At 39.0% G+C, this 25,210-nt stretch overlaps 3 protein-coding genes across 6 annotated transcripts in view; 1 reads left to right on the top strand and 2 right to left on the bottom strand.

Annotated features, from left to right (window-relative positions):
- LOC140924488 (2'-5'-oligoadenylate synthase 2-like) overlaps window positions 1–2,952 on the bottom strand; it is a 42,066-nt gene extending 39,114 nt beyond the window's left edge. For 2 of the 3 annotated variants that reach the window (XM_073374513.1, XM_073374512.1), the window contains exons 1-2: window positions 2,720–2,952; window positions 966–1,082 (exon numbers count right to left, since the gene is read on the bottom strand). In XM_073374513.1, the coding sequence (XP_073230614.1) occupies window positions 966–1,082; window positions 2,720–2,933 (331 nt within the window). In that variant the 5' untranslated portion in view covers window positions 2,934–2,952. The remainder of the gene's footprint in view (window positions 1–965; window positions 1,083–2,719) is intronic. The other variant, XM_073374514.1, reaches the window with a different exon arrangement.
- Window positions 2,953–6,158: 3,206 nt separating this feature from the next.
- On the top strand, window positions 6,159–18,748 carry LOC140924495 (uncharacterized). 2 transcript variants are annotated; one of them, XM_073374520.1, is made up of 13 exons: window positions 6,161–6,408; window positions 9,930–10,025; window positions 10,227–10,323; window positions 10,583–10,632; window positions 11,717–11,752; window positions 12,437–12,514; window positions 13,188–13,231; window positions 14,196–14,265; window positions 14,644–14,688; window positions 15,429–15,508; window positions 15,931–16,007; window positions 16,811–16,935; window positions 17,800–18,748. In XM_073374520.1, the coding sequence occupies exons 8-12, from the start codon at window positions 14,248–14,250 to the stop codon at window positions 16,924–16,926; spliced, it is 336 nt and encodes a 111-aa protein (XP_073230621.1). In that variant the 5' UTR covers window positions 6,161–6,408; window positions 9,930–10,025; window positions 10,227–10,323; window positions 10,583–10,632; window positions 11,717–11,752; window positions 12,437–12,514; window positions 13,188–13,231; window positions 14,196–14,247; the 3' UTR covers window positions 16,927–16,935; window positions 17,800–18,748. The 2 variants fall into 2 exon arrangements, with proteins under 2 accessions (XP_073230622.1, XP_073230621.1); XM_073374521.1 differs by lacking the exon at window positions 17,800–18,748 and having other exon boundaries at window positions 6,159–6,408; window positions 16,811–16,937.
- A 1,804-nt stretch (window positions 18,749–20,552) lies between these two features.
- LOC140925173 (2'-5'-oligoadenylate synthase-like protein 2) lies at window positions 20,553–22,368 on the bottom strand. Its single transcript, XM_073375125.1, has 3 exons — window positions 22,095–22,368; window positions 21,196–21,559; window positions 20,553–20,862 (listed from the first exon to the last, which is right to left on the bottom strand). The coding sequence occupies exons 1-3, from the start codon at window positions 22,315–22,317 to the stop codon at window positions 20,709–20,711; spliced, it is 741 nt and encodes a 246-aa protein (XP_073231226.1). The 5' UTR covers window positions 22,318–22,368; the 3' UTR covers window positions 20,553–20,708.
- Window positions 22,369–25,210: the final 2,842 nt, after the last annotated feature.

Genomic DNA, 25,210 nt, shown 5'->3' on the forward strand with positions numbered 1-25,210 from the left:
TGTATTGCTAATTGTATACAACTTGCCCATAGTTGGAAGGGGAGACTTGTTGTGAAAGCCGGCAATCTTCAAAAGTGCTGCAGTTTGTTTTGAAAGCTCCTGGTGCACAATCCTTTGAATTTACCGTTCACAAATAGTGACGGAATGATTTAATCCGACATTTTTATTGGTCAATAAGATCAAAATGATAGGAATGCTATTGAACGTTGTGCGAAAAGATCCACTTGCGGTTGGCGTCCTTCGCTCAAAAAGTAGCTTTCGGTTTCCCTTCATGTCGTGAGAAGGCTTGTTTTATGAGTCAAAAAAGTCTCTTTAACAATTATTCCTCGAGCCCGAATGGGCTCTGAGTCAATAGCTCATGAGGCCGAGGGCCGAATGGGCTATTGACTCAGAGGCCATGTGGGCGAGAGGAATTATTGTTTTAGTAAAATCCAACTAGTTGGACAAAAATATCGAGACAAAACAACTAAAGCTAGTTAAAGCTAGACTTTAATCTTTCTTTGCTGCCAAAAAGCCGGCGCTTTTCGCTAGTAGTGGGCTATAACATACAGCCTAGTAGTAGCTCAACCAATCACAACGCAGCATTGATAATAGACCACTAGTTGGATTTTACTAAAAGTTATGAGTCAAATTATAAGTCAGATCAGTGTTGAATGCTGAAAATAGTGATTAGGTTTAAGCACTGACTAAAGTGACTGGGGTAAGCACTGACTATAGTGAGCCTCTCTTTGGCTACTTGTGGACGTCCTTTTCGTCGCGCGCTTTCCATCAATTCGGCCATTTCCTATACAAATACCCATACAGTGTGTCTGTAATTTTTAGGCAGGGTTAAACACTGACTCGATAACAGTTAGCATTTAGTGATTCTTTTTTGTTTAAACGACTCATTGACCCACCATGCCGTACCATTAGGACTATAGTATAAATAAACGTTTATGTAGAACTCTTATAATTGCTAATATTACCTTTTATGTCATGCCAATTGCCTGGGTTGTCCAAATGTTGCTTTTGGGCGCGGGGGGTATATTCGTACTGCGATTGAAATTTACGTTTACAAAATGGATATGAACAAAATATATCACCTGAAACGCGAAAAAAAAATTAAGTTACTTAAATTCGTTATGAATTTTATAGATCATTTGCCCAACATCACCTTGACAAGAACTTTTAACAGCATACAGGTAGACCATGGCTAGCAAACAGACCATGACGAGAGCTCCATGACAGGATTGGAAGTCCAAATTAAACTATAACTTCAGTGCTAAATGCAGTAACTCTAATATATAGATTTAGCCAGGGCTAAAAGCGAAGCTCTCGTTAATATCTATAGTTTACTCATACAAAATATAAAATCGTGTAATGCTAAACGGCGACGGGAACGAGAACAGCCAAAAAAACATCAGTAGGTCTAGTTAGCAAAAAACAAAAACTTTGCACGTGCAGCACACTTTTTTTTATACATTTCTTTGCCGTTGTTTTGCACGACTGCAACGAGAAACTTCCTTGTTATATACACGTTTTAAGGGTGCCTGTTTACTTTTTCTTTTCGCCGCCGCTTATTTTCACCTTGGTGGCAGCTAGCATTGTTCCCCTTTTTCTCACCGCCGCTATAAAATTTTTATGTTTTTCGTCCAACGAAATTGGTCACCTTTGTTAGAAATGCTCCAGTCCTCGCCCCAGTCCTCTCTCGCAAAATGATCATTTAAAGCCAGAAACATCCCTTTGTTGTCGTTTTGTGATGAAACAAGAACGGTGACCCCCCGTTTTTATATGTGCTTTTTACTCGTTCTGGCTACACAAAAATATATATTTAGGAGAAAAAATCTGGATAGTGGAAGTTTTATTTTTTTTTTTTTTTTTTTTAGAGCCACAGAGAAGTACCATGATAAAACTGTCCATTTCTCTACATTTTTTTTCAAAATCGGGTAATTTGAGGTGTCTTAACTGAAAAAATATAGCTCAGACGAACAAATGGGCTTACGGTTTTGGTAAGATTCATACTTTTTGCTATAAAATAAGAATTTTTGACGGTTGTTTTAAATTCGAACACTTCGCGCGCAACTAGGAAAAAAACCTCAGAATTACGGGCACACAGGGCTAAAGTCCTATATATGGCTGACATTTTTGCCAAGTTTGAAAATCTGCATAGTAGATCATTTTCAAGGGAATGAACTTGAATAATCGACCAACCCTCCGCTTTCTCACCTGACCTAATTGGCAGCTAAACAGTTACGTCATTCCCTGAAAGTAGTTTAAACATAGAGCGTTCTCACTCACGTGGCCAGCATCTATGCAAATTGTTGCGACAAAAGAAAGCGTTTGCATAAGAAAAGAATTCAACTCTTGGTACACCAACATGGCCACCGTGACGTCATGTGAAAACGCTTAATTGTTTTCAGTTTCATTTTTTAATCCAGTGGGACTTGAGGTTTTTAACAGATACAGGAGAAAAACACCAAGGTACCAAGGTAGATCAGCGACGGACGCTAACCGAAAGTATCGAGAACCTTTCCTTTCTCATGTGCCTTGAAACATTTTAGATTTTCAAAAGATTCGGGCGAAACCATTGCTCAAGAGTGCAAAAGTTCTACTTTTAGCTAGCGTCTGAAGGCTTACTGAAGTTTCCTTTCATACCATACTATAAGGACTTGGGTATAAACACTTGTATTAGGTACGTATTGACCGTATAAGTAAAATTTTTATAATTGATGGTTATTACCTGTCATTTTCTTATGCCTCTTGCCTGCGTTTTCCACATGATGCTTTAGGTCATTTTCTGTGGCGAACCGCTTCGGGCAAACCGGACACGCAAAAGGTTTCAATTGCGAATACTTAACACTATGTACGGCTCTTTGATGACTGTCACTTCCATTTTCGGTGGAAAACCGCTTCGAGCAAAATGAACACTTAAAAGATTCTAAAGGTGAATCCATTTCTAGCTCACAACTCCACAATCACCATTGAGAACGACGCATCTCGAGTAAAAGCCAGTGAGCGAAGCTGGCTAGCTGGTTCGTTTTATTTGCATTTCACACGTCCATGCCCCTATAGGTGGTCCGAAAATAGGGAAATCCCCTACGTCGTCATACAATGGTCATACCGAATATACCTCACTAACCACTGCTAACTTATAAACATCATGGCTGAAAAAATGCCATTTTTTGTCGAGTGCTAATAGAGGGTAATAAGTTGTACTACAAACTACTAAATTACCCACTGCTGTATTTTAAATTGGAGTTTATTTTTGTTGGTTTTAAGCTGACTTCACTTCCGCCATGTAAATTTTGCGAAAAAAAAGAATTATTGTTTTGTCAACAGTATGGCCTTATTGTACTATGTCAGCTGATATGTGGCCTCGTCATGCGATAGTCACTCCGAATATAACTCATGTCTTGTCTGTTACTTCTACAATAACGTCATGGCTGAAAAATCCCAGTTTTGGAGAGTATTAAAAAAGCAGCAAGTTATACTATTTACTTGAGTTAAAAACCATCGTTGTATTTTAAATTCGACTTTACTGATAATTAGGGGGCTCCCCACCGTACCTTGCGCGTTTTCTTTCCCGTTTTAGTCGGAAATTATTAATAAGAGGATGTCCTTTCTTGAATTCAACATTTCCATTTCAAAAAATATGGTAAACAACTCATAGACATCTGAAATTACAAGGTAAAATAGACTAAGAGTTATGGTCACTCACCGTAAAGTTCCGAAAGTAACGAGAACTATCCTCGTTACTTTCGGATTTGGCACACTTTTGTTATCACTACTACTTTCGGGGAGTCGTTACTTTCGGATGGCTAAAACGAGTACTTCACATGGGCACTTCCAAGAAAATCGCAAAAAATGTGAAAGGAATACTTTTTGAAAAAAGGTAACGTTGGCTTGTACTTTAAGAGTTATCAATAGGAGTGTCAAATAATCATTATTGATAAGCCTCGGATCAGTGTGGCATTTGTTAATGATCAGGATATCTATCACATCTGTTATTTTTTTGCAAAAAGGGAAATAAGTTTTTGAGGTCTCTAGTTTCGTAGGGTCGTTATTTTCGGGGGCATCGCTACTTAGGGGATTTGATAACACCTGTGACATTTTTTCGCCACTTTCGGAGGTTCGCTACTTTCGAGGGATCGTTACTTTCGGAAATTTACGGCATATTTTTTGATACTTCTTGAGTCAAAAAAACATATTTTCGTGGTATGAGAACGCTGTTTGTTAAGTGAAGTGAAGCTTTACTCTATTTGCCACCGGTTTATTTTATATTTATATCACACGTGCACGCGCCCAAGTGACCCGATGAGGGAAATCGCCGACTTCGTCATACAATATGGTCATACCCAATGCTTCTTATAAACATCATAGTGGCTAATATAAGGACCATTTTTTTGTGAGAACCAATAGAGGGTAACAATTTGTAATTAAAACTACTAAATCCTTGTAATAACTCACTGTTGTATTTTAAATTCGAATTTTAACATTGCTTGTTTTCAACTGACTTCACTTCGAGCATGCTAATAAACAAGAACAAAAGCGATCCCTTCTGTTGAAAACCAAACACTCTCTTCATGCAACTTTTGCGGAAAAAAAATATCCTTAAAGCGAGTTTTGACTGTATGGTTTTGTCCCGCAGGATGAACGTTTTATTTTTTGCAGGTGCTGAAATCAGCAAAGTGTGGCCTCGTTATACGATGTTTATTTTTACAAGAACGTTATGGCTGAAAAGAAATGCAAAAAATTCCAGTTTTGGAGAGTACTAAAAAGCAATGATTTACACTATAAATTTCAAATACTCGAATTAACCCCATGTTGTATTTTAGATTCGACTTAATAATTAAAGGGGTTCCCCAGCAACTTGCTGGGTTTTCTTTTCCATGCTTTAGTCAGTAGTCAGACTCTGAACCGCTTATTAATCAGGGAGTCACTCCACTTGAATTCTCCTAATTTTCAACAGCATGTGACAAGAATATTTTCATTTTATTTAAAAAAAAAAATGGCCCAAAATCTTACAGAAAATGCCAAATGAAATAGCAAAGAAGAATCCACCATGGGTATGTCTTTAGTAATTTTTTATGTTGAAAGAAAGCAAAGCGAAACGAAACGAACCAACCTCGTCTCCAGGCCTTTTCCCTCAACCCATTTTTTGAGGGAAAAGCCCTGGGGACGAGGTTGGAAACGAACCGGATACTTTGGATACAGTGCCAGCGGTAACTCAAATCTTACAACATACATCAGCTTTTTGACAAGACGGTTTACCTATACGACCGGTTTTGAACCGGAGTCATGAATCAAACGATGGATTTTATCCGTTTTATCGAGGTGGTAAAATCGCAATACAAATAGGACCTACGTTGTTCTAGGAAAAACTGCTACACAACTTCTGTATTTTTCCAATACATATCTTATTTCAAGACTTGTCTTCATCTGGCCGGCCGTCTTAAGCAGTATATCCTAAAGCTAACCGTTCAGAATACAAGGAAAGATCAGCAAACTTGCGGCCTTGTCAGCAGCCGTGTTATTCTTTCAGTCCGGGATTCCGTCGGAATGGAAATGAATGAAAAATGATCCCTTTTTGAATACATCGTTTCTTTTCTCAACGAAAAGTCCTAATTATCCGGATTTTTGATCTGCATAATCTTGGATTTTAGTAAAGAAACGCACCCCAAATCAACATCACCACCATCATCACTATATATCGTCACTATCATCATCATCACCATCATCAACAACAACATCATCATCATCATCGTCATCATCACTAGCCCCAACACCACCATCACTCGTCAGCATCATCATCATCATGTTGTTGTTGTTGTTGTTGTTGTTGTTGTTCTTCTTCTTCTTCTTCTTCTTCTTCTTCTTCTTTATCATCAACATCATCATCATTATCACCATTCTGTCATCAAGTCTTATTAGCATCTGTCGGTCAGTTTGCTGTCAGGGTCTCAGGAATCATCGGTTTTTCATCGTTTAGCCCTGGGCAGTATTGAAAACAGCGCGCAGTGTTTGTTTTACATTTTTTCAAAATAAATTTGTATTTGTTAAAGGGGCAAAAATTGATAAAAACTGTTCCAAACTATTTTAAACTTGGCATGAAACTGCTAGCAGCGGAACAGGTTGGTCACGTGGTATAAATTCTAAATCTCCCTAATGAGTGAGACCTGGGACCAAGAATTAACCAAGATGGCGCCTAAAAAACGTGCTTGTTCAAAACCTGAACTTTACAGTGATTTCACCGTTTGTACGGAATTTCAATACCGTGGCTTAAACGGTTAACCATCTGGTGGCTTATCCATCGTCGTTTACCTCCTGTAGGTGTATAGAAATGTGTCAAATGTGTTATTTCACCAACGGGAAACAAGTTTTGACGCAAAGCAGCACAAAAAGTCTGTCGGCCCGGAGGTTAAAGTAAAGGTAAGGCTCTTCTGAGATCTTAGAAATGTGGTAGAGACTAAGATTCTTTTATTACTGTAAGAATTTAAATTTTCCAACGGCTACATGCAGGGCTGTCAACCTCCGACGTCTTATTATATATATTGAGAATTTATAGGGAAAAGATGATAGATGACGTCATAACGTACATAACCCGCGATCTGGCGTTTTTTTGTTTCGGGGAAAGGGGAAAAAAGAACGCCTGATACATTTACTTCATAAGTTGTCCGCCGCCCCCTAATTAAGGTATCTGTCAACATTTGTGTTACCGTAAAATTCCGAAAATAAGCCCCTCCATGTATAAGCCCCTTCAAATATAAGCTCCCCAAACCGGTAACGCAAAAAACCCTCCGTTAAATCGCCCCTCCACATATAAGCCTCCCGGGGGCTAGTACTTGGAAAATTGCCCTCAAACACAAAGTAAAACATGGTAAATTTACTCCCAACTATAAGGCTAGCTCAATCGATTTTGGACATTTTGAAACGCAAGTTTCCCTCCATAGATAAGTCCCTCCGAATATAAGCCCCTCCAAAAACAAGCCCCTCAAAAAGGGCCTTTGAAAAATATAAGCCCCAGGGCTTATTTTCCGAATTTTACGGTATTATGTCAGATTTTACCGGAAATTCAAGCGGTTTGCAACGAAGGCGGCTTTTATCAAAACGTATTTATTTACTTTCCAGGCAAGCGGTGAATGTTAAGTTGATACAGTAGTCGTTGGCAAAAACATCACAGATTTTAAAGACCAAGTTAACACTGCTGTTATTGCGAATCTTGCCTTATTGTTGCTGTGTGTTACCTTTGTTCAAACCATCAAGTCAAACAAATTAATAATTCAAATAGCGGTATCCTTACCGGTGACAAATAACAACTTGTCCTCATCTCAGCTGTCAAGGTTTTGCTCTGTTAATTGTTGGCTTGATTCATTAAAAAAATGATTTTTTTTCTTTTATGACCTAGCTTTAAAACCTAAGCTTGCAGATAAAAGAATTCCTTGATCATCTTGTGGTTTCTGTCAGGAGTAGGGAGACGACGGTGACAAAACCTTATAGCACCAGAAGCCAGATATTTTGCTTGACCAGTCAGTGCAGGGCTGCAAAGGATCTTTAGTTTTCCGACCAATCAGACAAAAGTCCAGATTCTGGACTATGGGCAGATGATGCGTAAAGTAAATTAATGTATCAGGCATCATTTTCCACTGTCTCCCAAACAAAAAGGGAAGAAGGACACCTGATTGCAGGTTATGATGTATGATATGACACATGACATCATTGTGCAGAAAAAACTCATTGACACAAGAAAGATGTTGTTGGCACTGTAAGATTTGACCTGATTGGTTTACTTCTCATCAATCACATTATTTCTTACTTTACAATGGCATACCAGAGTTTTATGGGGAAAGCTTTGATGCTAACAGTTAAATAGCTCAAACAATGCAAAATATTTGAAATTTTTTTGTCGGAAACTCGAGCCTATGGGAAATGGCAAACTCTGGCGATTAGCCTTAAGATTTCATACTCTAATCTGTATCTCTTGAGTCCCTTAGATTATCTGGGAGAGTTGAAAGTCCTGTACATGCATATATTTCCTGACTCAAACTCTTTTAAGAGGACCTTTCTTAATAAATTTTCACCCATGCGACAAGGCTTACGTATTCTTGGTTCGCATCAACATGACAAGGCAGCCATGGTGGAGGTCAAAACAGTAGAATTTTTTCTCAAAGAATTGACATGACTGCAAACCAGTAATTTGAATACCGTAAATACACACTTATGTACCAAGCCTGCGAATACAGCCATTTCTCCTAGCTCCTCGCTGCAAGAGACATTTCACCAGGAAGAACGTCTGTGACTCAGCGATAGAAATTCCATACTGATGACAAATCAGTGTCTACCTAATAAACCCGGTAGTCATGGGGTTCCAAATGTAAATTTATTTGATTTTATGTTTCTTCTGGTTGATTATGGTAAGTTTTGTGATCTTTTGCAAATGAGCGACAGTAAAACTCCGATGATTTTTGTAAAGAAGAATATATTCTAGGAATATTGACTGTTTTGTAATAGATTCATCACGTTTACGTATGACCTTTGTGGCCTTTTGTCTGTCACTTGTAAACAATAGGTAAAACAATATATCTACTACGTCAACCAATCAGAGCTCCTGACCAGATTTCGGACAGAATTTACGTCATCAATGTGGAATTTCTGTTGCTGAGTCACAGAAATTCTCCTGGCAAATGTCCTTAGTGGCAAAGAGCAAGGAGAAAAGGCTGAATTTGCAGGCTACTATGTACCAGTCAATTCCAAAACTGCCCATTCACAATTTGTACATCTCCCATAATACATCTTGTTTGCCTCCCAAAACTTTGCATAACCCTTGTTTTTAATTTCTCCTGGGTATTACAGTGGCCCTGAGAGAAATAGGACAATGCTTATGCAAAATTATGGGGGGAAAACAAGGTGTACGTGTATTATGGAAGATATGCAAATGGCAAATTCCTGCCTCTGTGCAAACCCCGAGCATCTCAATTTTTGAAAAATTTTGGTCAAATTTCCATTTTTGTTGGCAGTTTAGATGGTCATAATTGCCCCACCAATTTGCACTTCAAAAAGCCTCACCCACCATTTAATTGATCGCACGCTCACTTCCAAGTGGATTTCTTTACAATTCATGGCTATAATTTCATTGTGTGAAGTTAATTATAACTTTATTAACTGGAGCTTTGCCTTTAGTAAAGTGTGACTACCAACTTGGATTACTGTAATACATGGACTTCCTAAAGTTCTCTTGAACCGCCTACAGCTAGTTCAGAATAGAGCAGCGCGCATCGTAACATTCACAGAGAAATATGAACACATAACACCCAGCTTAATAGACTTACATTGGTTGCCTGTTGAATACCGTATTATTTATAAAATTTTATTGTTAGTATATAAGGCTATCAATGGACTTTCACCAAGTTATATATCCAATTTGCTCAGTTTTTGCAGCAGCTCCTACTCTTTGCGTTCTTGCTCGAATAAGTTACTTCAAGTCCTGAGATCTAAGCTAAAGTCTTATGGTGATCGAAGATTTTCTATTGCAGGACCTAAATTATGGAACAGCATACCCGCCTCTTTAAGGAATACCGATTCCTTGGATTCTTTCAAAAAACACTTAAACACATATTTATTTCACCAAGCTTTTTCTTAAGTTATAAATAGATTTTTATTCATTTTTTATACTTATATATGTAGTTGTTAGATTTTTTAGAGTTTTAATACATTTTTTGTAAAGCGCCAAGAAGAGTTAATGATATAGACACTATATAAATAAAGTTTATTATTATTATTATTACTATTATTATTATTATTAGCCGTGGCTAAATCCATGTATTACATTATATGGCATGACATCAGTGTCATGGTCATGGACTCAATTTGAACGTCTATTTTTGACATCACTTTGGCCAAGGAGGGATTCGAAAATGAGTTAACATGGTTAAGTTGTTTGTCTCTTTTTGTAGGGTAAATTTCGTTGGCTTTCTGAAGAGCTGAAGGCTCGCCTCGCAACTGAATGGAGACTCAAAGAACAAGCAGAATGGAGCCATAAGAGAATCAGGGTTTGTAGAAGATTCTTTTAAGTTGGTGCTCTTAATCGTAGACCTCGAGTAGTCTTTCATTAGGCGAGTGAGCGATCGTGTTAAGTGCGTGACAAGTGTAGAACGTGTGGAAGCGCCTTTTTGGTGTGCGGATTTTCGCGCGTTTTTGTGGGTTTGCAAGACATTTTAATTTTTTTGTTCTTTTTTTTTTGGCATTGTTAGGATGTCGTACAGAAAGCGGATGAAGATAAGGAATACTTTATATCTGAGCTGGATAAACAGAGCATGTTACTTGATGAACTAGCGGCACAAAAGAAAGGTAATCACGTAAAATCTTGAAAATCACAGATTATCATTAGAATGAGATGGGCCAATGGCCGACCTAGGGGGAGGGTTCAGGGGTTCTTTCCCGCCTAAATACACTCATAAGCGAAATAAACCTACACCCATGATAAATGAATACATCTAAAAAGACAGATGAAGGCTGTCCAGGGGATTTTTCATTCATATTCCTATTTACGTTCAGGGCTTTTTTTTTTTTGGAATTTTTCTGACATTGGATATGTTAATTTATTCAGGTTTAGAGTCCAAGAACAAACAGAATGCGGACAACATCAAGGCTCTTTAGGTAACTTATTTATTTCCAAAGTTTACTCTCCAACCCAGGGCGTTTACAGGGTTTTTTTATCTTTTATTTTTGGTCGTTTTTATTAAGAAAACAGGGCTCTTTAGATAGCTTTTAATGTGGCTTTCTTAACTCGCATAAGCGTTCTGACATGTTTCCTCTGTGTAATCTGTACGAGTAAAAAGACAATCATGAGCATCACCTTTGCTTATTATTGATATATTCACCACCATCACCACTGTTATCGCGAATATCTTTCTCGTCAACACCATTACCGTCGCCAATATCATCGCCAATACCATTGCCATTACCGGTATCATTACCGTCGATAGTACCATCACCATAACACTGCTGTTATCATCATTGTGATTATCACCACCACCGTCATCAGTACCATCATCATCATGACCATGATTATTACTTTCACCTTTGCCAAAACCATCATCGTCACCATATTGCCATCACCATTATCATTTGTCATCGCCATGATCATTACCAATGCCAATACCATCATCATTACCATATTGCCATCGCCATTACCAACACCATCACTATCACCAATGCAAATACCATCATCGTCACCATATTGCCATCACCATAACCAACACCATCCACCAACACCATGATCATCACCAATACCATAGCCTCTACCATCATTATTACCAATACCATTACTAACACCAATACCATGATCATCACCAATACCATCGCCTCTACCATCATTATTACCAATACCATTACTAACACCAACACCATGATCATCACCAATACCATCGCCTCTACCATCATCATTACCATTACCATTACTAACACAAACACGATGATCATTCCGATATCATCGCCTCTATCATCATTATTACCAATACCATTACCGCTTCCACCATCATCTTTACTGTTATCACGAACTCCACCATTATTGGCATTGTTGTACCACTACCTTTACTAACACTATTACCATCGCTTTTACCATCACTATTACCACCATTATCACCACCCATCCCACTATCATTATCCCCTTTATCAAGAGATCATCACCATCAGCACTGTTTCATAAATTTATCATGCGTTTATTTCTTTGTTTAACCAGGATAGGATAGCTCAGTTGACCTCGCATCTCGAAACGGTAAGTGCTTTGCCAATACAATATTTTCTTCTGTGTACGATACGATCAATTGTAAAAGACGGACTAAAATCAAATGCAGTTTATGGTACAATTATGATTCTGTTTTTCTGACGCTGTTAAATTACGGCATTTTATACGTTATTTTGCATTGAGACGTATTAGAATCGAAAAAAATGCCAGTGTGATCTAAAAATTGGCCAACGTTTTTCTCGTACAAATTCAAACCTTTTCGTTCTACTGCAGCAGAACCTCCTTAAACGACCACCGATCCAAACACCTAAATTTCCCGGTCAGTTTTATGGTTAGAACGTCCCTTAAACAACCATATCTCACAAGAAACCACGCCCACTTTTTGGATGACGATTTTGCAAATTTTTACTGTTTTTAACTTCTTGAAAGTGACATGACTTGACACATGAACTGACCTCTAAGTTTGCTGTATGTACTACGTTACCCAGAGTATACAAAGAACTTTTAGTGACAGCGTGTAACTACACATGTCGTAACTTAGATTTTCTACCGAAAGTTACATTGGTCGAAACTCCGCTCGGAAGAGATCCCCTTTTCTGTTCTCTTAAACGACCACTAAATCTTTGCATTTATGGTGGTCTCTTTAGCCTTTCGGGAAGATCGACTGTATAAGAAAAGAGTGCTCGAATTACGTCATTATGCTTGTTTTTGTAGAGTACACGAGCCTTACACGCCACTGCTGAAGCTCTGGACGACCGACAAAAGGTTCTGGAAGAATTTGAAGGTTTACGGGTGAAAAATTATTATAATATGGAACTTAATATGGAACTTAAAGATTAACTCTGTCATAAGATTGATTTAAAAACCTCGGTGATGTAAATTGTCAGGGGAGTGGTCCAAAATTTCTTTTGTTTTGTTTTTTTTTTTCCCAGCGCCTTCACGTTCAATTTTTATCTCGTGATATGGTCGTCTGGTTGTTGTAGACAGAAGAATTTAGCTTCTCGTCATTCGTAGTGTTCAAATCCCGTACAAGCCAGTTCTTCAGGCGTTCTTTGGCAACTGCAAAGTTGTGTCCATAACTGTGTTGTTCGTTTTTACTTTTAATTCTTCTTCCCGCAGTTCATATATTAATTCTTTCATTCGCCACTTGCACATCTCCCATAATATACCTTATTCCCTCCCCCGAAAAAAAAAAAAAATTTGCATCAACTTTGTTTTTCATTTCTCCTGGGTATTACAGCCGTCCTAAGAGAAATTGAAAACAATGCTTATGCAAAATGTTTGGGGTTAAATAAGGTGCATTATGGGAGATGTGCAAGTGGCGAATTGTATTGCTTCTTTGTTTACAAATTGCTTAGCCACTACGGTTTCAGTGCCTGCAAAAGGTACATACTGATGTTGTAAGGATAAACTTGTCGTTTCTGATGAACTGTACAAAAACCGTTTTTTTTTTGCCTTGTTTCAGGGGCAACAGAGAGAAAGAGACAAACTTCACGACAAGTATGTCAGGTTAGTATTTTGCTGCGCTTACAGGGAGTCAAGGTAAACAGAGACAATAAAAACAGCAATAGCAATTACAATTCGATGTCAAATGTCCGTTAAATGTGATACCGTCAAATCTCTCGCTTATAGTTACACATAGCATAAATAGTTTCCACTGCATTTAAGTCGTTTAGTTAGTAGAACACAATGAAAATTCGGTGCTACGATTTAATATGAATTTTTTTGTTCGAGTAACATTGAGTTTGTCGAAATTTAGCGTCCTGTGTCAAGGCACACTTGCGCACTTGCTCTGCAATTTTATCAACAACCTGCCTAACTGTCCGGGCCGTTTCTTGAAAGTCCCGGTATCTTTCCGGGCCCGAAATCAGATACTGAAAATAAAGGCGTAGGTCCTGCCTAGCAAACTACTCCATTTTGTTTCATTAACTGATAGTTTTATCATGTTAGATGCAAAACTATTGAAACCTCGATCTTTAATGTAAACGGCAACAGCTAACCGGGCCCGTTGATTATCGGGACTTTCGACTCAGAAACGGGCGCCAGGGGCCCGTTTCTCGAAAGTCCCGGTAACTTTACGGACCCGAAATCAAATATTCAAATCGAAATATAAAGAATAAGAGCGCGGGTCCTGGCTGGCAAACTACTCCATTTTGTTTCATTAACTGACAGTTTTATCGTGTTAGATGCAAAACTATTGAAACCTCGATCTTTAATGTAAACGGAGACAGCTTACCGGGCCCGTTAATTATCGGGACTTTCGAGAAACGGGCCCCAGGCCCCACCACATTGCGGAAAACAGAACGCAAGGCATCATGGGAAGAGTGCAGACCATCCCTCCAAAAACAATACGCGTGTTACTTTAAAAGCAACAAGGAACGCTTAGAAACGAAACAGAGTTAAGACTGTCCGCGTAATATGATGTGGAACGTAAAATGCATCTGGCAAAGCTCACGTTTCGTTTCTTTGTTAGGTATAAAGAAAGAGTTGGCAGTATTCGCCGAGAATTACAAGGAGCGAAATCAATGGCTGAGGACTACAGGGTGAGAAAATATTGTCATCTTACTGTCATCTAGCCTGCAAGCAAGCTCCCCATTTGGGGATATCGTGAAAAGTAGACGCGCGAGAGGCACGCCAGAGGAGACGCGAAAGCGGGTGGCGGGGGAGACAAATGAAAATTCATGAGAGATCGTCGCAAGCTCTCCTTCCCTCGGCCCTTCGCAGTTTTGCCGCTCGCTCGCGCGTTCTCGCGCGGCTTGCTTCGCTCGCCCAAATAGGAGAGCTTGCTCACAGGCTAACTGCCATCATATTATTGGCATCCTTTTAATGTTGTTTTACATATTTAAATATCTTGTTGAGACATTCACTGTTTGAAATGATCGACAAAATGTCATCTAACGGATATCCGTTTATTTGAACAGCAAGAGGGTCTGGACGCCAGCAATTTGTCCACAAGACTATTGGAGGTAACGAAAAACACCACGAGTAGCCCCTCTAATTTCTTAGTCCGCGTGCGAGAAAAAGTATCCACGCCACGCGTGTGTTACGCGTGCCACTCTACTAAGGCCTCGTCCACACGAATCTGGATATTTTTCGAAAGCATATAGCTCACTTCGATAAAGAGTGATAGCCTGGGACCCAAACTAGGCGCGCGCGCATTTATGGGATTAATTGGGGGAACGCGAATGTAAACAAACATGGCGGAAAGCGAAGTGGAATGTTTCAGGGGAGTTCCTGAAGTTATTTGTACACAAAGGCACACAACAACTGGCACGTCTCGTCATAATACAAGGTGGCTGCTCGACGTGTTCCCCCAAACAATCCCATAACTGCAGCGCGCTTAGTTTGGGTCCCAGGCTATCACTCTTTTCCGAAGTGAGATATTGTTTTACAAGATTCAGCCTTTCGTCCACACAAAACCAGTGAATCCGCTGAGTGAACCCGCCTGTTTTTGAAGCTGCTCTACAGAGCCCACACGAATCCGGGTAAAACAATATGCAGTTTCAAACATTTCCGAATTTGTGGGGACAGGGTTCCAAATTTGACGAAAGGATAAGGGGGCTGCACGCAGTCTGGGGAAAAAGAAAACTTTGTTTTAACCGAAGTATGTCGATTTGGTCGTTTTTGTTTTGTTTTTGTTTTTGTTTTTTTCGCTTTTTTCCATTGGTGCTGAAGATTCAGTTTGATTTGTATGTTGTCTTTTTAGAGTCTAGACCGCATCTCCAGTCCAAAAGCCAAACAACGAAGACTTCATCAGTTTCCAGACACGCCACCAACTAATTTAAGGTAAGTGCGTAGACTAACTCGCTTAATTATGCCATTATATGTTACAAATTCTTCTTCCTTGATTGCAACGTTTTACCCTATTCCTTTGAAGGGGCGATGAAATTCGTTGCCAGGTTTCCCTAAATTGATAGGTGAATGCCACTTAGGATCGTTTTGGTTGTACTTGTTTATTATCTCATTCAACAAATAATAACTTTCTTTACTTTGAATATATTTGTACGCAAAATAATTTTAGTTTTCATACTTCAGGATCAGTAAGTAGCACAATGGGTTTCTCATTGGAATATGGTGTTCATATTTCAAAACAAAATGCAAATAAGATTTATAAACTTCTCTGGACACATTCTTTTGAATTGGTGCTTTTTCGTCCCCTTTTTCTCTCTTCCCTCACAGTGACTGTATCATCTTTCTCTCATTTGCAGACCACCGACAAGTAAGACTATGCCTGTTTCAGAATGGTCTCCGTCATCGGATAACACTTTATCCACCGTCTCGGAAAGTTAGTTTTTTGTTTTGTTTTGCTTTTTGTGTTTACGTGCATGTGTTTACTAGACCTTATACATGGTCACAGTATTCTTGAACCTTGGGCTCTTATCCGGCCGGCTGGAGAGGACTGGAGACGAAGCGAAGGCTCTTCTTTGTTAACTTGTCGTCCGACATGCCAAAAGAGAAGGGTGTTGGGATCGAAAATGTGATGGGTCGAGTAGTCGGGCGATGATGCGGAGCTCACATACCAAGTTACGAGCCCGGGTGTGTTTTGGGCTTATGCTATCATGAAACACAATACGCGATAAAACTGAAAAGGGTCATACTAAGTCAGTGTTTTTTTTTTTTTAACGGAAAATTACTTATTTGTGGCTAAATCTGCAGGCTCTTATTACTCATGGTTCTTTCGATCCGTAGTTTCGACTAGGCAACTTTTTCTTTTTCGATGTCTCAACACTCGTAACATTTAAGCTTTCTTTGGTAACTTTCGCTCAATTGTTTTTCAGCTCTCTTGGAAGGGATTACCTTACAAATCGTGGTCACACCCATAAATGCCCAATGAACTGAGGCATTTTTTCTACTTAAGCATGAAGACATTTGCGGATGAACTGTAAAAACTTATTTTTGGTGTATTCAACTGAATTGAAGAGGGGTTGTCACCGTGCGCGTCTACTTTGGTCGATAAAATTCTGTCTTGTGGCTCACTCACATCTGGCAATCTGATGAGGGTCTACTTTGCTTAATCCACAATTCAAAACAGGTGACTACCAATCCTACTGAACTGAATTTTTACGATATTTTTCGTCTTATCTTTAGATCCTTCGCCCTTGATTTCACCTTTTAAAACAGATAGAAAACGAAGCTACAAGCTTAAGGATTACCGTGGCAAAGATCCCATTGCTAGTACTGACTTGGACTATAAAGAAAGGTAACGACAAATGGTAGGTATCCACTGACAGTTGATGACTCTTGAGAGCGGTAGGAATCCAGTGCTAGGACGATATCCTGAAACGGCGATCAATTACTTGTTATAGAACACTAAGCAGAGACATGATGATAACAATCTATGAAAAGACTCCCATCAGTTCGCTCTTTGCTGCTTCTCTTTGCCTGCCCCTGGCCTCTTTCGTGCTTTCTCGCCATCTCTTTGCTGTGTCCCTTCAGGTCTCTCGCGCCCCTTCTGGCCTTGTCTTCATCCTTGCCCGTAGTGCAGGCGTATTTTTTGGCCAACCGGAGATCTTTCAGTAAAAACCCTCGCTCTACTGGCGCTGGAGAAAATCAGAGACTATGGGACGGAATTTCACGCAAGCTGTTGAAGTTATCCACAGTTTCCCGAAAATGTCTCAAGTTATAGTCAACTTTAAGCCGTAACAGGACAAAGTAATACCCATAGGCTTAGCCTGCCTGTGAATAAGCTTCCAGAGGAATGTGGTGAGGGAACCGGTAGCCTCTTCTCCTCCCCCCTCCTCCGCCCCTTTCCATCTGTTCGCACTCTTTAGCTTTCTCTTCATCCCTTCCCCACAAGAGAGCCTGTTCAGAGGCTGCCCATACCGTGGGCATCATATCTAAATTGAATGAGGACTCTATTCTGACCCTGGCGTTAATCAGACTTTTCACAGAGTACGGTTGAACTTTTATGTCAGAGGAGAGACAAAACGTGAGAAAACTTCTTGTAAACTCCAAATCGTGGGTTTCACCCCGTTACTTCGAGAAAGGAAGGGATTTATCGGGTGAGTCCTTAGTTCTTTTGTATTTTCTGTTTGTCAGTATATATACTTATATGTTATATTTTCAATTTTCCCTAGGTGAAAAAAAAGCCGCGTTGGGCGTAATGCAGGCTCCAAGCGTGATGATATCACCTACACATCGCGACACACTCGTCAAATCCCGTTCCTAGGTCCCTCCCCTACTCATCCTCTCGAGGGACGAGTCGGACAGGACCCTGGGAACTAGATTGCACACTCGCCTTGTATTTAAGAAAACAAAGTTATAAATAGTCGACTGTATGATACAAACAAGATGTACGTGCTTTTATTTAACTCTCTTTTAATCGTTGACTCTGTACACCTCGAGAAAACATGGACTTCCTCAGAAGAATTATATGGGATTAATATATAATGAGTTACACAGTACTGAATTGTGGTGATTGTTTTTATGGCAACTGTTGATTGATGGCACATGAATAAATCACTATGACACACTTTTATCTGCTAATTTATCAGCTATCGAATGAAGTGATTTTTTCGCCCCCTTTTTTGTCTGTTTCTCCTTTTTTTGGCTTTTAAACTTGGCGCGACGGCAATGTTACTCTTACGCAATTGGTTTATTCACTAGACCGGAAATAAAAAGCTGACCGGATGTTAAATTTTGTGCTTATGCGCAATGCGTTTTGCCGCGGTGTTAGCATCACGTATCGAAATGGTTAGACGGAAGTAAATTTTCAGAAGTGAGGACTAGAATGTAGTGCCCAAACCCTCTCGGCCAACCTCTCGGGCACGATGTTCGATGTGATTGAACGACTTGCTCTAGTCCGTAAAAATTCGAAGATGAAAAGAAACCCAAATCGAAATCTTTGTAAATGGTTTTAGTGACCCTCTCATCACTCTGAAACACCCTGGTGCACTTTTGCAATAAACAAACACGTAGCAAATTTCAGATTTTGACCCAAACTCATTGGTGAACTCGTTATGAAAAATCCAAGATGGCCGCCAGCTGAAAGCAGAATGTGATAAATAATTTATAGGTGTATTGTCACGGGTTCAAAATGTCACCAAACACCACTTTCTTGCATTGTTTTGACAATACACAAACTAAACAACATTTAAAATTTTGATTTGTCGAGCACTTGAATTGTTAAAGAATGTGGCGCCTAGTTATTTCACTGAAAGCTTTATTGACAGGGCTCGCACAAACTTGAAACGTCCTTGAATTTAAGGGAAGGTCCTTAAAGTCTTTGAATTCTATTTTTCCTTGAAAAGTCCTTGAATTTTCTTCAACTTTGAATGTAGTGGCCTGGAAAGAATTTTTTTATGCTCTTTGGTTGTCCAAGACAGAATATAAATCATAGCTCAGAGAATTTAAAAGTTATTTACATAAAGTGCTCTATGTTTCATGCAATAATTAACTATCAATTTAAGACCAGTGAACTGAAAAATGTAGAGAAGTTGGTGAAGCAAACAGTTCAAGCCTTAAAGTCTTATTACAATAGACTGGGAATGTTCATTTTTGTACAATGTGTGAAATTATATTCATAGTAGGTGGTCCTTGAAAATCTAGTGTGGTCCTTGAAAAATGGTTGCAAGTTTTTGTATGAACCCCGATTGAACTGCAGAACTAATTACTACTTACCGAATTATATTAGAAATAGATATCATGCGATTACTCAGCTGATATTGCCTTACATAGCTGGTTGCTAAATATAACCTTCAAATACCACAGACCCAAAATCAAGATGGCCTCGAGCCAAAATCAAGGGTCTTGATAACCTTGTCGCTACTCTAAAACTTATAAACATCATTTCTTGGTCGATTTAGACCTGATTTCGACGAAAAGAAAAAAGAAATATGAGTCTGACCCAAAATCAAAGGCTACCTCGACTTAACTGAAACATCTAAAATAGTGAAATTAATAAAACAAAAAAAAAGTAATTAATATTTTCTGGTTAGTGTCTTGGTTTGTCTTGGCCAATTTACTTGTTGATTGGTTGTCCGAAGTGTTCTAGTGTGTTTTGGAATGCTCTGTGGTGTCTATGATCGTCTAAGGCCCCGTCCACACGTATCCGGATACTTTTGGAAACGGATATTATTTCCCCGTTTTTAAAAAAATACTCATCCACACGTAGCGTATTCGAATCGTTTTCGCCCGTCCACATGAAAACGCTAAAGCGATGGAAATACGATAGCATGCCTTATTGAGAAATGTGTCATGCCCGAAGTATATGATGTATGATATCGTGTTCGAACACCTCCGTTTTCGTCCGTCCACATACAGCTATTTCGAAACAGGTAGTGCACGCGACAATCCCGAAAGGGATTGTGGGTGGTTTTGATTCTACTGTTCTTCGAAGAAGTTTGAAAGAATGGCACGGACATATGGACATATGTTTGTGAGTGCTAAAGGAAAGCAACAAAAGTGGGTTCGACAGCTAAGGTGTCAGGAACAGTCTATTGACCATATCCCATATTACCTTTCGGGATTGTTGCGTGCACATTTTTTCCGACAACATTTCTCGAAATAGCTGTATACACAAAAAGCCAGCGTTTTTGAAAAGGTGCTTTTTCGTTGACTGTTTTCATTGGGTACGTGTAGACAATAGGCCAAACCGGAGAAAAAAAATCCGGTTTCAAACAAAAACGGATATGTGTGGAAACTGCCCACCTACCCCTCCCCTAAGCCATCATTTTGCACTAAGTGGGAAGTAAGTGTTAATGTTAGCTACTTTCGCAATCTTTTATAAACTTAGAATCTCGATGTAATTTATCATGAGCTGCGGAAATATTGAAGGATTGTTTTCTCCAAAGAACTCACTTTTAAATTAGCAAAACCTTTCTTGGTAACAATGCGCGTAGAAACTAGGCTACTGTCTATTATGTGCCTTGGCAACTTCCTTACATAGAATTGCCTCAGTTTTCAAATCTGATTTAGGAAATAAAATTTGCAAAAATTCAAAATTTCTTTTGCACCATGAGAATTTGTTTTCAGAACTCGTGGTTCTTCACCCCCAGTTAAAAGTAACCCATACATCTCTGAGAAGGGGTTTCCGCATGGTTTCTTCTGCAACCTTTTTCACCTCATCCCAACAGTCAACACGGGCGTACAGGTTGTTGGTTGGGTTGGCGGGATCAATGATATATGCCTCATTCAAAAGACTGAAATGCCAAAACAGAAAATATGCCATAAATAAAATTCCATAGTGAAAGAAAATTTGTGCAATTGCTATAAATTTTAAAATCAGCCACGTGTTACGAATGTCTTGCCATGAGAGTCATAACTTGCGAACTTTTCAGCTGATTGAAATAAAGAAAAAGGATTATGGGAATGAAGGACTCAATGCGTCAGAGGGAGGGGAGGGTAAAGGGACGTTTGTCGAAATTTTATGCCGGTTTATCGACATCCGAGACGCCTATGTCGTCGAGAATGTAAAAAGCGGCTCACTTATTCCTACAGTAGTAAAAGCAATTTAAAACTCTCCATGAATCTACCTGATTGGAATCAAATCCCTTCTGTAGTAATCTTCCCAAGAAACACGAAGACTTTGGTGATTCTTTAGAACCTCCATAACAGCTTTAAAACCAATCTTCATGTCAAAGCTCTCTGGAGGATTCAGTGGATTTGCATTTTCCCAGGCATGTATTGTGAGAAGCTCCAGCAGATAGGAGGGTGGGAGACGCTTACTACCACTCAGTGGAATGTACTTCTTGCACCAGTACTTCACCATTCGAATCAGGTATTTTACGCTTGCGGGCCGTTTTTTGACGAAGTCCCTTTGTATCTTCACAAGAGCAGCCGAGTAGTATGGCCAGTTCTCTTTAGTATCGCTAAGCATTTCTTTGTAAAACGTTTCTCCTTTTAAGACAAAGAATATTTAATTTCTTCTCAGACTTAACGTCATAAAAGTATTTTTACAAAAAGCTGATGAATCGTTTTTCTCAAGATTTTGTATCTCTGTTGCACTTCCCAGCGTTGGGGAATACCAAGTGAACTGACGCATTGAAATTTGCAAGTCATAAACACGACACCGGTAGAAACTAAACAGACCGAGTTTCTAGCCGTTATCGCCATTATAGTGGCTATTATTGGGGGGGTGCCATCTATACCCATAGAAATTTTACTTGGAGCGACCATGAGGTCAGGTCTTTATCTAAAAGGGCTTTGAGTACATTACTAAGCTCATTGAAGACTGATTTAGGGGAAACAAAATTTTAAGAAGTTCAAGATGTTACAGTAAAGTTAATCAGTTGTGTGTCTTAGGCTACTAATGGAATTCGAGCTTGGGCCTCCCATTCAGAAAGCCGTGCACTAACTAAACTGTGCCTGTCACCACTTCCCATGAACGCAATGTTGCAACCCTTGCGCTTAAATAAGTACATATCATTGTTACCTTCTACGTTTGCCTCAAATGTTGGCAAGACAGCAACCGTAATAGTGTCTTTAGGGTTGGAATGACGTGACATGTTAAACACCAACGAAAACGGCGTTTTTTCTTTTAAAGTTAGTTTCCATTTGACCCCTATACTGCTCCCCAAACGTTTCTTTAGGTCACGTAGGACGTTGGGTAGTTTTGCTTTTAACTGGGAAGCGTCTTTAATGTTCTTCGTGATCATCACGCACTTAAGGTCGGAGTGGTTTTTTAATGCAGTGCCTTTTGCAATAGATTCAGCCTACAAATATAAGGCAAACATGTAGAGTCTAATCATAGCATTTTTATCACTTTCTTGCTAGATATATATATTTATTAAAAACTGAATCATTGGATAGTGCAGTTTTAGAGCTCTGATCGGCCTAGCCATCATGGTATATGAGCCATTATACCATGCTCTCCAAATATGGTGACTTTAAGCAGCTGCTCAAAATTAAAAACAAGCTGAAAATCCGTTGATTTTTAGAAATAAAGTTGGGAAGAATTCTCGATATTTTGTGGGCGTTTTTAATAAAACAATTATTCCACTCGCGCTTGTTGGATATGAGATGATTACAGCCAACTCATATCCAACGCGCACTCGTGGCATAATTGTTAAATATATATAGTTTATATTTACCAAGAGGCGTGACCCTAGTTACAGAAACCTCTCTCGATCAGCACTCAGGGCAAAAGTATCGGAATCGCTAAACGAATTTCGTACAGGCAAAATCAGCGATTGGCATTGAGGATAGCATTCATTTACCCGCGTTTCAATGGACTTTTTCACCGATACGGCGGCCATATTGAATTAATTCGATTTAAGGAGTATTGTAGGATGCCCAGGGGGCATGAGCACATTTCGTTTGTATTTTCGAGCGCTTTTCGGGACATTTTTTCTTAAAGTTTTCTTAGAATAAGATTGTTATGGGAAAAAAGATCCTTGTGTCGTGTTTGGATGTAAAAATGATCTCCTTTTTCTAGTTTAGTATTAGAAATAAGGTCTTTCACTGTATATTTCTCGGGAAAAAGGCGATCATTATTACATCAAAACACAGCACAAGGATCTTTTTTTTCCCATTACAATCTTATTCTAAGAAAACTTTAAGAAAAAATATCCCGAAAAGCGCTCGAAAATACAAACGAAATGTGCTCATGCCCCCTGGACATCCTATAATACTTCTTAAATCGAATTAATTTAATATGACCGCCGTATCGGTAAAAAGGTCTAATTCTTAGTACCTTTCTCTCTATTAAAAAACTATCACCTTAAGTATTTTTAAGAATAATTCTGCTGGCTGGTTTTCGCGTGCCACGCCCTTTTTAAAGACATCCAGTATCTTGTGAAAATGACATGATCAACATGTCACGAGTTAAGGACAAAGAAAATATCTGAGTTCCCGACAGGATTCGAAACTATGATCTCCCAAACACCGGGCGGGCGCTCTATCCACTTGAGCTACGGAGAACTCATGGAGAGCGAGGCCATATACTAGGTTCATTTCTTTTTTGCAGTATCTTCTGGGCTAGGAAACCAAATCTAGGCATAGTATTGAAACTTAACGGCATCTACAACGATACTATAATCCGGGCGTCTTTCTCAATTTGGGGATTGGAGAGCTGTTTCACTACTAACCTCGATGAAGCTATGAATCCCATAGAATGTATCCAACAAGACTTTTTCTAATTTTTTCTTCAAGGAATCAATAGCTTTCTCATAAAGACCGTGAAATCCTTCATCTGGCTGCAGCTCATCATGTATTAATATATTCACTTCCTCGCTGGAACAAGCTCGATCAAAGATCTCTAAGAACGCAAACAGAAAGAAAAAATACACAAAATATGCGACTTTTCTCCTTTGTATTAGCCTGCCAACAAGCTCTCCGAGGCGCTCTGGCGGCGAGGCCAAAAGAGAGAGAGAAGAGCTTGCTCGCGGGCTATACTCGTACTAAAACTAACGTAAGGCGTTTTGAACGGCTGACATTAACCGGGAAATGAGGCCTTCTCCGTTTCACGACCATACAAGTACATATAGTATTGCAAAAGCTATTTATAATTATGTTTTAAGAATAAGAACTAAATTTCATCATTGGCCAAACTACTTTGTTAATAATTCGTCGCGAAAGTCAAAGCAATCTGAAATAAATTTCAAGAATTGTAAATTGACATAATAATTAGATGTGTTCATCAGTTCATTGATCAAAACGTTCACAGGTAACTGGGTAATATTTGGAGTCAGAATCTTAATTTCATTGTTAAAATTCCTGATCAAAGAGTATTTAGAACAGTTTAAAAAAGTGAATTTCGTCTTCTATTTGACTGGATCCACAAAAAGGGCAATTCCTATTATGCCTGGTAGTTTGATTGTATCTACCAAGTTCTATCATAACTTCAAGTGTGGTTACTTATTCGTAGTTTAGTTTACTCATTTCTTTCTCTCAGCTGTTCCTCTCGTTTAGTCAAGGTAATTAGAAGTGGTATGATCGCTTTTAAAAGATCTAAAAAATTCTAGTTTTAATGTCAAATGACATTAAAAAAAATTGCTTAACGAAAGATTCTTTATGTTTAGACTTAATATATAAAATGTAGTTGAGGATTTTTTAATTGATAGTGATATTTAAAGGAAAGCGACCAAGTTCAACTCTACAAGCAACATTAGAAGCCTTGTTGCTTACCTCTAAGTAAGGTTTGCAAAACTGGAGTTTTGTCTTTTCGATTTGCGAGCTCTGCCAGGTCTTAAAATCTGGTTTGGCATACAAACCCAAATTTCACTATTATATGTCAGAATAGAGGTGATCATCGTGTCAAATATTGTACAAGCAAGAGATGTTTTTAGTTTGCTGAGATTCCTATGTCGTCTCAAGCTCAAAAGGGCATGAAGAACTTTTTCTTTGAGATGTTCACTTGACACTGAGAAATTTCCTGATGAGGAGGTTCGAGTTCCTAAATACGCTGTAAGTGTATTCTTGTACAACACCAATAATTTGACCATTTGTAAGAAAGCGAAGTTCAGCATTTTTCGTAACACGTTTCTGAAAGACCCGATAATCTTAGTTATCTTGAGACTGATTTTCATCATCCACGAAGTACAGTCGAAC

This window comes from Porites lutea, chromosome 14 (assembly GCF_958299795.1).
Source record: "Porites lutea chromosome 14, jaPorLute2.1, whole genome shotgun sequence".
Lineage (NCBI taxonomy): Eukaryota > Metazoa > Cnidaria > Anthozoa > Scleractinia > Poritidae > Porites > Porites lutea.

Bases quoted from the DNA above. Each gene is read 5' to 3' on its own strand.
- LOC140924495 (XM_073374521.1), top strand. The intron at 15,509-15,930 runs GTAAGTGCGTAG...TCTCATTTGCAG, and splicing joins ACGCCACCAACTAATTTAAG to ACCACCGACAAGTAAGACTA. The intron at 16,008-16,810 runs GTTAGTTTTTTG...TCTTATCTTTAG, and splicing joins TTTATCCACCGTCTCGGAAA to ATCCTTCGCCCTTGATTTCA.
- LOC140925173 (XM_073375125.1), bottom strand. From the start codon at position 22,317: ATGATCACGAAGAACATTAAAGACGCTTCCCAGTTAAAAGCAAAACTA. The intron at 21,560-22,094 runs GTAACAATGATA...TTGTCTTAAAAG, and splicing joins ATTTGAGGCAAACGTAGAAG to GAGAAACGTTTTACAAAGAA. The intron at 20,863-21,195 runs GTAGATTCATGG...TTGGCATTTCAG, and splicing joins AGGGATTTGATTCCAATCAG to TCTTTTGAATGAGGCATATA.